A 15,404-nucleotide genomic window follows, 5' to 3' on the forward strand; every position below is an offset into this window, starting at 1 on the left:
ACAAGGATGAACATCACATTCAATCCAAAAGCAAACTACTTTAGATAGTTTGGAAATTTGAACTAAAAACTCAGGCAAAAGGTTCCTGACCAGCAATATGAACAGAAAAGTTTTTCTTTCTGCAGGTATTGCTAAACCTGGTGTGCATGTCCATCACTTCCTGTTTTTAATATTCAATTCATGCACTCAAACTTCTGGTCTCATCTGAAGTGCAAACATCTTCTCTGGTGCAAAGGAATGAGGGTACAGGACACAAAGACACTGAAAAGCCAGCTTTGCTTCTCCTGCACACTTCACTCAGCTGGTTCAAAGTAGCATTAGAAGGAAGATAGAAGAAGTTCACTGCACAAAATAATGAGCAGCAGTGGAAAGGAACGGCGTAGAAAACAGCAACTTGTGTTTATATAGCAACACAGTAAAGCATCACAAGAAACTTCATAGGAGCATTATCAACAAAATGCAACCAAGACAACGAAAGAGATATCAGGACAGATGACGAGGCAGGTATGAAGGAACAACTTAAAAGGTGCAAAGAAAGGCAGAAAGGTTTAGGAAAGGAATTCCAGAGCTTTGGCCCTTGGCAACGGACAATGATGACGGAGGGTAGTGTGGCTGCAGGGGATTATGGAGAAAGGGAGCTGCCAAAGAGGGATTTGAAAACAAGGATGATATTTTTAAACCAATTTAGATCAGCAACCAGTGATAGGTGAACTGGACAAGTTGGATAAGCAGTGTGACAATTTAGAGGAGAGAGATTGAAAGAGGGGGTAGCAAGGTAAAGCTATGCATCATCAGCATACATGTAGAAATTGATGTTGTCATTTTGAATGATGTCATCAAGTGCAGCATGCAGGTGAGGAGGAGGGAGCCACGGGTAGATTCTAGAGATCCACCAGAGCTAATGGTGTGGAGGAGAAATCATTAAAGATAATTCTTTAGATATGACTGGATAAATAAGAATTGAACCAGGGTGAGTGTAGTCCTACCTAGCTGGATGGAAGTGGATGTTAATGGTTGGTTGCGTATGTTGTTAAGATACACAGGTAATGGACATTGTTTAAAGGCTGAGTGCACATGTAAAGAAAGTCAGCTTGCTAGGTTGTTGGGAGAGAGATCTGTAATGATGCATCCTGTGATTAAACAAAAGATCTATGTCTTGTTTTGTATTTTACCATCTGGCTTGAATACATCTTGTGCGTCAGAAGCTGGAGGAGGATAGCCATATCGAAGGCGGCAAACAGGTTCAGAAGACATGGGGACGTTTACTGTCTGTCACAGTCACATAGGATGTCATTGGTGACTCCGATGAAGAGCCGTTTCAGTACTGTGGCAAGAGCAGAAACCGGAGTGGAGGGATTTTAGCATGGAATGCCAAGACAGTATGCAGAGGGAGAGAGTACCATTGACAATATTAGCTAACGCGGCATCAAGGAAAGGAATTTGCATGTTGAGCAGTTTAATGGGAATAGAGTCGAGGGAATAGGAGGTGGGCCTTACGGGCAAGTTGACCTCAGAGAAACTAGAGTAAGATGCAAAATGAGGTACAAAGGAGTGAACTGGCAGATTTGGCTGATAGGGTGACAGTGTTGGGACCCTTGTTCTTCCTGAATATACATAATAACCTGTACTGTGGTGTTCAGGGCATGACTTCAAAATTTGCAATAACAAAAATTGGAAACATTGTTAACTGTGATGAAGATAGTCTTGAACTTCAAAAGGGCTTAGACATATTGGCGGATTGGGCAGACGAGTGGCAGATGAAGTTCAATGCGGAGAAGCGCGAGGTGATTCATTTTGGCAGGAAGAATTTGGAGAGACAGCATAAAATAAAGGGAGAAATTTTAAAGGAGGTGCAGGAACAGAGGGACCTTAGTGCATCTGCACATAAGTAATTGAAGACAGAAAGGCAAGTTGAGATAATAATATTGAATTAATAGAACAATAGTATCTTAGGCTTTATTAAAGTGGCATTGAGTACAAGAGAATGAGATGATGTTGAACTTGTATAAGGCACTAGTTAGGCCTAATTTGGAGTGCTGCATCCAATCTGGGCACAAAACTGAAGGAAGGTTGCAAAGGCAATGGATAGATAATAGAGGAGATTCAAAAAAATGATTTAAAGAATAAAGAACTGGATAGATTAGGATAGACTGGAGAGATTGAGACTGTTGTTCTTGGAGAAAAGAAGATCGAGTGGAGATTTGAGAAGATATTCAAGATCCTGAGGTGTATGGACAGGGTAAACAGTGAGAAGCTGTTCCAAGTCAAGAGAAGGGCAAAAGCGTCAAGGCACAGATTCAAAATAATTGGCATAAGAGTAAAAGTGATGCAAGGAAAGATTTTTTTGACCCAGAGAATGACTGAGCTCTAGAACAAACTTCCTGTCAGGGTGGTGGACAAAGTATTCAAAAGGGAATTGGATTACTATCTGAAGACAGATGTGTGCAAGGTTACAGGGATAAGGTGTGGGAGTGGGACATAGAAGGTTTTTTTTGAGAGCCAGTGCAGGCCTGATGGGTTGAGTGGCCTTCCTCTGTAAAGATTCTGTGATAGGATTGTTTCAAATTTGTTTTATAAATTTAGAGTCCCCAATTCATTTTTCCCAATTAAGGGACAATTTAGCATGTTCAATCAACCTACCTTGCACATCTTTGGGTTGTGGGGGCGAAACCCATGCAAACACGGGGAGAATGTGCAAACTCCACACGGACAGTGACCCAGAGCTGGGATTGAACCTGGGACCTCGGCGCCGTGAGACTGCATTGCTACCACTGCACCACCGTGCTGCCCTAGGATTGTTTCAATTTTAGTGACAAAACAGCTTGTGAATTTATAGAATCACTATAGTGCAGGAGGAGGCCATTCGGCCCATCGCGTCTGCACCAGCCCTCAGAAAGAATACCCCACTTAAGCTCCACCCTATCCCCGTAACCCTACCGAACCTTTTGGGCACTAAGGGGCAATTTAGCATGGCCAATCCACCTAACCTGCACATCATTGGACTGTGCGAGGAAATCAGAGCACCTGGAGGAAACCCACACAGACAGGGGGAGAATGTGCAAACTCCAGAGACAGTCACCTGAGGTTGGAATTGAACCCGGGTCCCTGAAGCATTGAGGCACCAGCGCTAACCACTGTGTTACCCTTCCATTTTGTGGCAGCAATGGCAGAGGAGACAAGCATTTAAGTTTACAGTATAGAATAGAAGCCGAGGCTTATTTGCATTCCAGAATATTCCTAGCACAGCAGTTTTAGCAAACAAAAACAGGACCCAATAATGCTTTGTTTTTGAACCAGATATGGCAGTGAATAACTAAACCAGATAAGTCTTTTGGTTCATGTATTTATTTTGGTAGTACTCTTGGTCGTACTCGTGTTTCCAAGTCAGAAGACACAAGGATTTAGCACATCACCTAGACTGACCAGTGCCACAATGTTGGACGTGGTACTTTTTAGGTGAGGTATTAGCAAATCTTTTCCAATCCTGTTTATTAACCTATCACAAGTTGGTAAACTAGGTAACTATCAAAACAATTTACCTGTCTGCTTCATCCTGTTCTTTCAACAGTTCTTGCACCTTTATGCTTGGTTTCTGAAATATTACATAATAATGTCACATATTCTGGTCTGCCATAGAAAATTTCTCCGGTTGAACGATGTCAGTCATGACTATAAATGGATTCCAGACTTAGAGGCCAGTTATGCAGCCTAGTATCTAATTAAATGAGAGCATAAGCCAAAGTTGCAACAGTGAGATTCTCAGGTGAACTTCTCCAATTTGTCAAAGATGAACTGAGAAAATAAACCTAGCAAAACAAATTCAGATAGAAATTGCAGTCACTATTTCACATCAAATGAAAATAGAAAAATAGCTACTTCTTACCCACTCTTGACCTTCACTTTACTAGCTTGAAAAACAATTCTGAATTCTCCACTTGTGTTTGCTTTCCTTCTGGATCAGGCTAAAGTTTGCTCTCTCTGTTGAAGATTTCCATTTGAAGCTTGACTAACTTATACACCCCTCGTTTAACTTTTCTGTTCACAGCTAAAAATGAAGATCTGCCAAACAACGCCTGCCGAGCGCAAAGGATGAAAGACTTTTTCAACACAATGGTTGCAAGCCTCACCAATTATCAAGGTGACCTGGCAGATGTGATTATTTAGTATTTTGGGGGAAATATAACATTTTAATCTTCAAAGTAGTTCATTAGTACAGATGAGTGCAAGACGAAAAGCTTCAACAGCATAATTTCTTTTTTCAGCAATTCTCACATTCCCTTGTTCCCCTTAGAGCAGTGGTTCTCACCTTTTTGGGCTGCAAACTATTTAGTCAAGACAAAAGACCCTACGGACCAGTTACTGGTCCTATCACACTCATTTCCGCTTGTCATGCAAAAACACTCAACAGATTTAATGGGACAAATGGAGCTGCATTTGATAAGACACCAACAAGGTGATGTCACGTTTCAAGTTGGAGAGCTTCAGTCTCACATCTGCTCCACATTCAGCCAATTCCCATCTTTGCTTTATTCCATAAATGTTGAAAATCAAAGCTTACAATTGCATATTGTAACAGAACATAAATCTTGCTTATAAAACTATATTTTTGCTGCTTGTGCTAATGACAGTTCAAGCCTCATACGCAGGAACCAGTCTGGTTATGTGATGTCACAAGTGTTTAGGATGAGAGCTTTAGTTTCTCGTATGGGCTGATGATGATTGCAATAACTTGTAGTTAATGTTCCACTTTGAGAGCCATTGCCATAGAGGAAGACGGTTATTGGGATATATGGCAGGGGTGTTGAAAAGTATGAGATTTCATATTAGAAATTGTTTCTGTTGACAGGAGAGTCAGTAATTACTACAATTAAAATAAGAACTATAAGGCAGATGATGAAACAATCCTTTAGGCAGCCAGCTTTGATGATTTGAAGTACGCAACCAGAAATGCTAATGGAATCAAATTGAATCACATTACTTCAGCAAAGCCTTTGACAAGGTCCCACATGGGAAACTTAAAGAAGGCAAATGCACATAGGATACAGGGTAATTTGATAAGGTGGACTCAAAATTGGCTTAGTTGTAGGACAGAGGGTGATGACAGACGGCTGCTTTAGTGACTGGAAGCCAGTGTCCAGTGGATCTGTGCTGGGTCCCCTATTATTCGTCATTTATATAAATGACACAGATGACCATAGATTATTATCATAGAATTTACAGTGCAGAAGGAGGCCTTTTGGCCCATCGGGTCCGCACCGGCTCTTGGAAAGAGCACCCTACCCAAGGTCAACACCTCCACCCTATCCCCATAACCCAGCAACCCCACCCAACAGTAAGGGCAATTTTGGACACTAAGGGCAATTTATCATGGCCAATCCACCTAACCTGCACATCTTTGGACTGTGGGAGGAAACCGGAGCACCCGGAGGAAACCCACGCACACACGGGGAGGATGTGCAGACTCTGCACAGACAGTCACCCAAGCGGGAATCGAACCTGGGATCCTGGAGCTGTGAAGCAATTGTGCTATCCAGAACGCTACCGTGCTGCACCCCCCCCCCCCCCCCCCCCCCCCGGGGGGGGGGGGGGGGGGGGGGGGGAAGAAGAGAGAGAGAGAGAGAGAGAGAGAGAGAAATCAGGAGAAGAAGGATGTGAGGAAAAACATTTTTACCCAGAGTGTGGTGACCATGTGAGAGGTAGGATCAGTAAGGTTGCAGATGACACAAAGATTGGCCGGGTGGTTAACAATGAGGTTGAGAGTCTTGGCTTACAGGAAGATATGGGCGGGATGGTCAAATGGGCAGGTAAGTGGCAGATGGAATTTAACCCTGAAAAAAGTGAGATGTTCTGCACTTTGGAAGGATTAATTTGACAAGGAAATATTCAATGAATGGCATGACACTGGGAAGTTCCGAGGAATAAAGGGACCTTGACCTCTTTTGTCCATAGATCTCTGAAACCAGAAGGGCAGGTTAATAGAGTGGTGAAAATGACACATGGGACACCGGCCTTTGTCAAATGCGGCATAGATTACAAAAGCAGGGAGGTCATGTTGGAGTTGTACAGAACTGGAGTACTGTGTGCAACGCTGGTCACCAGATTATAGGAAGGATGTGATTGCACTGGAGGAGATTCACCAGGATGTTGCTTGGGATGGAACATTTTAAGTTATGAAGAGAGGTAGGATAGGCTTGGGTTCTTTTTGTTGGAGCAGAGAAGACTGAGGGACGACCTGATCGAGGTGCACAAGATCATGAGGGGCATGGACAGGGTGCAGCTGTTCGCCTTAGTTGAAGGATCAGTCACAAGTTCAAGGTGAGAGGCAGGAGGTTGGGTGTGTGTGTGTGGGGGTGGGGGAAGGAGGGAGAGAGAGAGAGAGAGAGAGAGAGAAATCAGGAGGAGGAGAAGGATGTGAGGAAAAACATTTTTACCCAGAGTGTGGTGACGGTCTAGAATGCACTTCCTGGGAGGGTGATAGAGGCGGGTTGCCTCACATCATTTAAATAGTATCTGGATGAGCACTTGGCACATCATAACATTCAAGGTTGTGGGCCAAGTGCTGGCAAATGGGATTAGGTAGGTAGGTATGTCAGGTGTTTTTCATGTTTCAGTACAGACTCGATGGCTGAAGGGCCTCTTCTGCACTGTATTTCCTGTGATTCTGAGTGTTAATTATTAAATGAAGGGCCTCTTCTGCACTGTATTTTCTGTGATTCTGAGAGCGTTAAAGGAAAACAGATATAGGGCTATGGAGCAAGAGATGAGGAATGTGACTAATTGAATAGCACTTTCAAAGAGCTGGCGCACGCACAATGGCCTCCATCTGTGCTGCACGATTCTATGTTGTATGGTACACATGACTTGTTTTTTGCAAAGGAGACCTACCAGTGAATTATACTGATAATTATTCTACAAACAAAAGTAGCCATACTAGACACATAGATGGCCTTTCTATTGAAGCTATCTCAGTTTCACGATCTTGAATGATTAAGGAAATGCCTAAGATGCAAACAAGACATTACTTACTTTTAATACAAGTGTCTTGTATTTCTGAGATGCATCCACGGTTACTTTCCGACCACGAAATATTAACGGTGTTTTCTTGTAGTGTTTAACCATGTCTACCATACATTTCTTTGACTCCATTTCCAGAAATGCCTGATGGTTACAATATGGATACATCAGGAGAAATTCCATGCAAAGCTGTCCACAACCATTCACATTATTAACACATAATGTATTTTAAATGGGCAGCACAGTAGCAGAGTGGTTAGCACTGTTGCTTCACGGCGCCAGGGCCTCAGGTTCGATTCCTGGCTTGGGTCACTGTATGTGCAGAGTCTGCACGTTCTCCCTGTGTCTGCGTGGGTTTCCTCCTGATGCTCCGGTTTCCTCCCACAAGTGCTGTTAGGTAATTTGGACATTCTGAATTCTCCCTCCGTGTACCCAACAGGTGCCGGAATGTGGGAACTAGGGGCTTTTCACAGTAACTTCATTGCAGTATTAATATAAGCCTACTTGTGACAATAGAAGGAAAATGCGTTTTAAAAGTCTCGCACCCCGCCACTTTTCCCCTTCCAGGTGAAGAATTACCTCCTTCACAGCATTATTTCTGCCCCCACTCATGACCAATACAACACTGGGGAACGCCGCAAGAGCAGTGACTACAAAAGTAGCAATGACTGAGAAACTCATCTCAGTTAATAAGCTAAATATTCCTTTCTTGGAAATAGCATGCAAATCTGTAGTGACACTTTTATAGTACCAATGGCAAATTTAAGTAAGAGTTTTACTGAATCCCTAATTTGTACCAATGCCAGTTCAGAGGTACATAGCAGAAAACTGAATGATAAAAGAATTCAATGCTCCGGAAAGAGGAAGTCCACAAAAGATTAATTATATAATACTTTGAATAGAGTGGCTTAATGAACTCTCGCTCACATTTTCACTTTTACTTTTCGACTTTGCTGGTGTATTTCTTTCAACATACTACACTTAAATTAAATCGGCAAGAGGTTACTAGTGGTGTAGTAAATTTCCAACCCAGGGATTGAGCCCTTATCTCCCTTTAAAAAAATACTTATGACAGTACCTGGTTCCTGAGTCTCATCACAATGTAATTAAGCACTTTTCCAAAGCTAGTACCAATTTTCACAATATCAGCATCTGAGTAACCGGAGGGAGGAAGGTTCTGGAGGAGTGCCACCCTGCCACCGCTCCGTTCTTGCTTTTGCTTCTGGAGAGATAAAAGAAAGCAATATTACAGATAAAGATTATAATTTAACTGGTGAACGTCTTGTAAGGTACTCTTCAAAGTATCTTCCTCACAGAATTTCTTTTTACTTCGGGACTGCACGGTGGCACAGTGGTTAGCACTGCTGCCTCACAGCGCCAGGTTCCTGGGTTCGATTCTGACCTCGGGTGACGGTCGGTGTGGAGTTTGCACTTTCTCCCTGTGTTTGTGTTGGTTTCCTCCGGGCGCTCCGGTTTCCTCCCACAGTCCAAAGATGTGCAGGTTCGGTGGATTGGCCATGCAAAATGTCTGCCGTGTCCAAAGGTTGGGTGGGGATACAGGGCCAGAGCGTGGATTGGACCTTTCGGGTGCTTTTCAAAAAATTTAATTTAGAGTACCCAGTTCATTTTTTCCAATTAAGAGGCAATTTAGTGTGGCCAATCCATCTTGCTTGCACATCTTTTGGGTTGTGGGGGCGAGCCCCACGCAAACACAGGGATTATGTGCAGAACCGGGATCAAACCTGGGACCTCGGTGCCGTGAGGCAGCAGTGCTAGTAGGGTGCTCTTTTGAAGCGTCGGCGCGGAATCGATGGGCCAAATGGCCTTCTTCTGCACTGTAGGTTTTCTATGAAAAGCTTTTATCCATTAGAAGATATCCCTAAAGACCAAATAGCTGGATTCTCCGAGCCTCCGTGCCGAAATCGCGATCGGCGCAGGGGCGGAGAATGGGCCCCGGAGAATCGCTCGGGGGGTCCCTCGTGCACGAACTATGCGGCGGGAGTAGGGGGCCATTGTCAAAGGCCCCACCTCGCGATTCTCTGAGGAAAACTGGCCGAGTCCCCGACCGCATGGTTCTAACCATCTATCGGCCGCCCGGAACAGCCAGTGGCGGCTGCAGATCACTGGGGGGGGGGGCCTTCATGGAAGGCCAGGGGGGTGATCGGGCGTCATGGACCCGTGGGCGCACGCTATCTCGGGGGGCTACATTTCTGGTGCCGCTCCGCGGTCCGAGTCCGCCATGTCCCATGTGGCGGCCGCTGCAGGCTGCCGTCATGCGCAGACTCCGGACCGGAAATGCGGGGCCCATACCCGCAGCCAGAGCTGCGAGAAGCACTCCGGGGCCCTGCCAGCCCCCTGCAGGTGGGAGAATCACTCAGGACTTTCTTAAGGAAAGTCCAAAGTGATTCGCCAGCGTAAGGACATAGCCCCATTATTGGTGAATCCCGCTCCAAACATTTCAGCTCAGATACAGTCCACGTAATCATTCAGTTGATTCAATCAACGTCAGGGCATGGATCATAAAAACTAGGAGAAAGGAAAAGCAGGCAATTCAGCCCATTGAATTTAGCCCCTTGTTGCTCATATTCCCTCAGCAGAACAGATCCTTTCCCTATCACTACAACTTTGTCTCCAACCCAAGATGTCATTAATCCTGGCATCGGACAGGCAACACAGCTTTCGGGATTTATGTTCTTGGCTGCATAAAACTGTATTTATCCCCCTAACTATACTGTCACCTACTACAAGTACATTCCTTTTCACACTCCCCATTTGAATGACTCCCCACTGGGAGTGTTTGCTCACCCTCCCTGCTCTCATTCACCTCTGCAAAGACAATGTACCTATTGGACAATTGCAAGGGCTGAGGATCCTTCATTGCTGCCTTCCTCATACCGGTTTCACTTACAGTCCACCATCTTGTCCCTGACCAAGGACCCAATGTGAAATACCTAGTCTAAGGAGTAGGTCTGCCTCCTCAAACATAGTGTCCAGTTCTGCAGCAAAAGGTCACTGACTGGCATTCTTTTGCCGTTGTAATTTATCGCTGAGAAAACATTTATTTTTCTAAACAAGCCCAGGTAAGTGTACAACAATGCAACAAAGTGGTTGGGAGGTCTCCAATCTGAAATCCAATTCATCATACAATTGCAAGAATTAATGAAGGCTTAATTGTCATGTTGAAGTTGTTTTCAATATTTAGCCTTCAATCACTGCCCAGCCAAAGACTAAGAAAATAAATCAACACCAATTTACAGAAGGCATTATGCATAGAACTGAATTTACACCTTTCCTGTACTGATTTAATGGTGGTAAACACTGGGGGGGAAAATATGTCTGAGATATTCACCAACAGATTTTCCAGTTTAGTTACCTTCAAATCTATCTCCTTGTATTTATGAGACATATCCACTCGAACCCGCGTTCCATAAAGGGTTGCTGGTTTCATACTGTAAAAGGCGACTGCTGTTTGTGCTTGCCCATTTGTAGCCATTTCCACAAATCCCTAAATTTTGTTTTTAAAAACAAAGTTCATGTTTATGACCAGTACAAATACTGTCATTAGGACAGTTATATGCATGCAATCCAAGAGTACAGTGAAATGCACAAATTAAAATATTTAATTAAGAGTGAGCAATTCAAACTGATGTGCATCCTTAAAGGCTCAGCTTTAATACATTTGAAACCAAATAACCCAGTCAGGTTACCACCATCCTGATGTTGGATGACTCCTGCTCGAGGCTTGATTTTTAGAATTTAATACTCGGCCCTAGGGGCAATGTTTCGTTAATTGTGCAGGAAGACATAAGGAAGAAGGATGTCCAAAACTAAAGGAAAGCTGCCGTGAAGAAAGAGCGAGCAAAGGTTCACTGATGAGTGGAAGGGTCTGCTCAGCAACTGGAAGGATGGCGGAAGCTGGGTGGGGCCGCACTGTTCACGGCAGAAAAGACGGCTGAGGTGATGGCTTTGGATCTTGAAAAACAGTTCACAAAACACATGGAGGTGATGAGGAAGGAGATGATGGCAGCATTGAAGATGGTGGTGCAGGAGGCGATTGCCCCGGTGAAGGCGACGGTGTCGAGGACATCGGCCAAGGTGCGGGAGCAGGATGATAAACTGAAGGGAGTGGAGGAGGCCTTGTTGCAACACAGCAATCAGCACACCTTGATGGGTGAGGACCTGCAGAGTGTGGTGGAGGCCAACAAGGGCCTGGAAAACAGAGCTAGGTGTCAAAATTGGAGGATCGTGGGCCTGCCCGAAGGGGCGGAAGGCTCGAGGCCGATGGAGTATTTTGCCAAGATGTTGGCGGAGCTGTTGGGGGAGAGGGAAGATCCCTCCCGGTACGAACTGGATCGGTCTCATAGGGCGTGGAGGCCTAAACCAAAGGCAAATGAGCCACCAAAAGCAGTGATTATTTGTTTTTGTAGGTACTTTGTTTCCTGGGACTGGATCTTTTTTTGGGGGTGGGCGGGATTGAAGGGGCCTGGCAGGGACCTCCACACTGGCTAACTCAAGCTGGTCAGTGAACCTGGGTGTGGTGAGGCTGCGGTCATCGGAGCCTGGTAGAACAGGTTTCGAAGGGCCTAGGAGGTGTAAGAAGTGGGAGGAGGACTGATACTGGGTGAGGTGTTTTCGAGAGGAAGTGGATGAGGGGGGGGGGGGGGGGGAAAGAGGAGGAGGGGTTCAATGGGACTGGGGAGGGGGCAAGCCCAGTGGGCAGGGCCCGGAGGTATGATGATGATGGCGGTTAGGAGAGGCGGCAGAGGGTGAGACCCCCTGGTTAGGATAGTTACGTGGAATGTGAGGAGTTTGTTGGAGAGAGGTTTTCAATGTCATCTCGGGATAGGGCTCATGAACCTGGAACCAGAACTCCATGAAGCCATTTTCAGCATGTCGGACCGGCTCGGGCAGAAAGCAGGTGCAGATGTTTGGTTGTTTATTGATGAAAACGTTGAAAATGAGGAGAATAAATAGATTTAAAAAAAAAAGTTACAGCATCATTTAACTGAATCTGGTTTGCTAATTTCTCTTTATAGAAAACATATTTATTTTACTCACCTCGCTCTTGGTATTTAAAAGCAAATATTTTGTAATGATTCCAAAAGGTTGTGCGAGTTTGAGGATATCTTTCACTTTGCATTTTCCTTTCGGTAATTCTGTCATATGAAGCACTCGGCCAGGTTCATCCAATGGCTTTTAAAAAAAAGAACAATATATCTGCTTAGTTGAACGTACAAGATACTTCACTGGAAAGAACAGTTCAAAACTACTTTTCCACTCAATTTTTAAGCTCACCAGACACAAAGAATGAAAAATAATGCTGTTTTATCATTTGGCAGCAATAGCTTTTCATATGAAGATGATTACAATTATAAACACTTTTTCACATTAACTTTTCTTTTAAATATTGACATTTGAGGCCTGTTTAGTGGCACAAAGGTGCACATTGTATTCTTCTCTTTGAAGCTTAAGTAGTGTGAATCACACTGGTTAGCTGAGGTCTGTATAAAAGACAGACAGAAAGCGCACTCAGTAAGCTCTGTGCACGTCAAGGAGACACAGCCTGAGTGAGATACATCCAGAGTGGGAATTGGAACTTGGTAATTTGGTACAGTGAGGTAATTCGGTGCAGAGTGGGAGAAGGTGCTTTGTTTGTTTTGTTCTCTCTCTTACTTCTGGCCTGTAACTTTTAATCTGCAGGGAGAACCAGAGAGCATCTGAGAACCTGGGAATGTAAGTGATTTTTATTACCGTTTCAAATTGTGTGTGGGGGGGGTAACTGAGGTGACATCACAGTAAAGCTGTGACTTGATTGGCCGGTTGGGAATCTACACTAAATTAAAAAATTAAGCATTGTTAAACTAATTAAACATAATTAAATATAATTATAATTTAGAGGGGTATCTAAACCAGAGATCGGAGAATACTGTATTTAGGGTTCACATTTATAGTAGAAATCTAGTGCTAGGAAACATAGTTAACACTAACTTTGGTTAAAAAAAAATTAAAATTTAATTTACTAATTAATTGACGCAATGTTAATTAGAGGGGTGCAGTGCTCTGACTGAGAGATGTGGCAGGTCCGGGAGGCTTCCAGCGTCCCGAGTGGCTTCATCTGCAGAAAGTGCACCCAACTGGAGTTTCTCAAACCGCATGGTTCGGTTGGAGCGGCAGTTGGATGCACTTAGGAGCATGCAGGTGGCGGAAAGCATCATAGATAGCAGTTATATAAATGTGGTCACATCCAAGGGGCAGGCAGAGAAATGGGTGACCACCAGAAAGGGCAGGCAGTCAGTGCAGGAATCCCCTGTGGTTGTCCCCTTCTCGAACAGGTATACCCATTTGGATACCGTCAGGGGGGCATAGCCTATCAGGGGAAAACAGCAGCAACCAGAGCAGTGGCACTATGGCTAGCTCTGATGTTCAGCAGTGAGGGTCAAAGCGCAGAAGAGCAATAGTCATAGGGGACTCTCAAGTCAGGAGCACAGATAGGCGCTTCTGTGGACGTGAAAGAGACTCCAGGATCGTATGTCGCCTCCCTGGTGCTAGGGTCCAGGATGTCTCCGAACGGGTAGAGGGCATCCTGAAGAGAGAGGGCAAACAGGCAGAGGTCGTTGTACATATTGGTACTAACGACATAGGTAGGAAGGGGCATGAGGTCCTGCAGCAGGAGTTCAGGGAGCTAGGCAGAAAGTTAAAAGACAGGACCTCTAGGGTTGTAATCTCGGGATTACTCCCTGTGCCACATGCCAGTGAGGCTAGAAATAGGAAGATAGAGCAGCTAAACATGTGGCTAAACAGCTGGTGCAGGAGGGAGGGTTTCTGTTATCTGGACCACTGGGAGCTCTTCTGGGGCAGGTGTGATCTGTATAAGAAGGACGGGTTGCATCTAAACTGGAGAGGCATAAATATCCTGGCCGCGAGGTTTGCTAGTGTCAGACGGGAGGGTTTAAACTGGTATGGCAGGGGGGTGGGCACCGGAGCAATAGGTCAGAAGGTGAAAGCATTGAGGGAGAACTAAGGAATAGGGCCAGTATGGCTCTGAGGAAGAGCAGACAGGGAGATGTTGCTGAACACAGCGGGTCTGGTGGCCTGAAGTGCATATGTTTTAATGCAAGAAGTATTACGGGTAAGGCAGATGTACTTAGAGCTTGGATTAGTACTTGGAACTATGATGTTGTTGCCATTACAGAGACCTGGTTGAGGGAAGGACAGGATTGGCAGCTAAACGTTCCAGGATTTAGATGTTTCTGGCGGGATAGAGGGGGATGTAAAAGGGGTGGCGGAGTTGCGCTACTGGTTAGGGAGAATATCACAGCTACACTACGAGAGGACACCTCAGAGGGCAGAGAGGCTATTTGGGTAGAGATCAGGAATAAGAAGGGTGCAGTCACAATGTTGGGGGTTTACTACAGGCCTCCCAACAGTGAGCGGGAGATAGAGGAGCAGATAGGTAGACAGATTTTGGAAACAAATAAAAACAGGGGTTGTTGTGATGTGAGACTTCAACTTTCCCGATATTGACAGGGACTCACTTTGTGCTAGGGGCTTGGACAGGGCAGGGTTTGTAAGGAGCATCTAGGTGGTCTTCTTAAAACAATATGTAGATAGTCCAACTACGGAAGGGGCTGTACTGGACCTGGTATTGGGGAATGAGCCCGGCCAGGTGGTAGAAGTTTCAGTAGGGGAGCATTTTGGGAACAGTGACCACAATTCAGTAAGTTTTAAAGTGCTGGTGGACAAGGATAAGAGTGGTCCGAGGGTGACTGTGCTAAATTGGTGGGGGAAGGCTAATTATAACAATATTAGGCGGGAACTGAAGAACCTAGATTGGGGGCGGATGTTTGAGGGTAAATCAACATCTGACATGTGGGAGGCTTTCAAATGTCAGTTGAAAGGACTGGCATGTTCCTGTGCGGAAGAAGGATAAATACGGCAAATTTCAGGAACCTTGGATATCGAGAGATATCGTAGGCCTCGTCAAAAAGAAAAAGGAGGCATTTGTCAGGGCTAGAAGGCTGGGAACAGACGAAGACTGTGTGGAATATAAGGAAAGTAGGAAGGAATTTAAGCAAGGAGTCAGGAAGGCTACAATGGGTCACGAAAAGTCATTGGCAAATAGGGTTAAGGAAAATCCCAAGGCTTTTACATAAAAAGCAAGAGGGTAGCCAGGGAAAGGGTTGGCCCACTGAAGGATAGGCAAGTGAATCTATGTGTGGAGCCAGAGGAAATAGGCGAGGTACTAAATGAATACTTTGCATCAGTATTCATCAAAGAGAAGGAATTGGTGGATGTTGAGACTGGAGAAGGGTGTGTAGATAGCCTGGGTCACATTGAGATGCAAAAAGACGAGATGTTGGGCGTCTTGAAAAATATTAAGGTAGCTAAGT

General features: G+C 44.8%; 1 protein-coding gene across 8 annotated transcripts in view; it reads right to left on the bottom strand.

The window, feature by feature from the left end:
* Positions 1 to 15,404, bottom strand: part of LOC140426802 (matrin-3-like) — a 67,022-nt gene that overhangs the window by 14,232 nt on the left and 37,386 nt on the right. For all 8 annotated transcript variants that reach the window (XM_072511999.1, XM_072511997.1, XM_072511996.1 and 5 more), the window contains exons 7-11: positions 12,073 to 12,207; positions 10,388 to 10,519; positions 8,093 to 8,236; positions 7,027 to 7,158; positions 3,540 to 3,592 (exon numbers count right to left, since the gene is read on the bottom strand). In XM_072511999.1, the coding sequence (XP_072368100.1) occupies positions 3,540 to 3,592; positions 7,027 to 7,158; positions 8,093 to 8,236; positions 10,388 to 10,519; positions 12,073 to 12,207 (596 nt within the window). The remainder of the gene's footprint in view (positions 1 to 3,539; positions 3,593 to 7,026; positions 7,159 to 8,092; positions 8,237 to 10,387; positions 10,520 to 12,072; positions 12,208 to 15,404) is intronic.

The sequence above is a fragment of the Scyliorhinus torazame genome, chromosome 7 (assembly GCF_047496885.1).
Source record: "Scyliorhinus torazame isolate Kashiwa2021f chromosome 7, sScyTor2.1, whole genome shotgun sequence".
Taxonomy (NCBI): domain Eukaryota; kingdom Metazoa; phylum Chordata; class Chondrichthyes; order Carcharhiniformes; family Scyliorhinidae; genus Scyliorhinus; species Scyliorhinus torazame.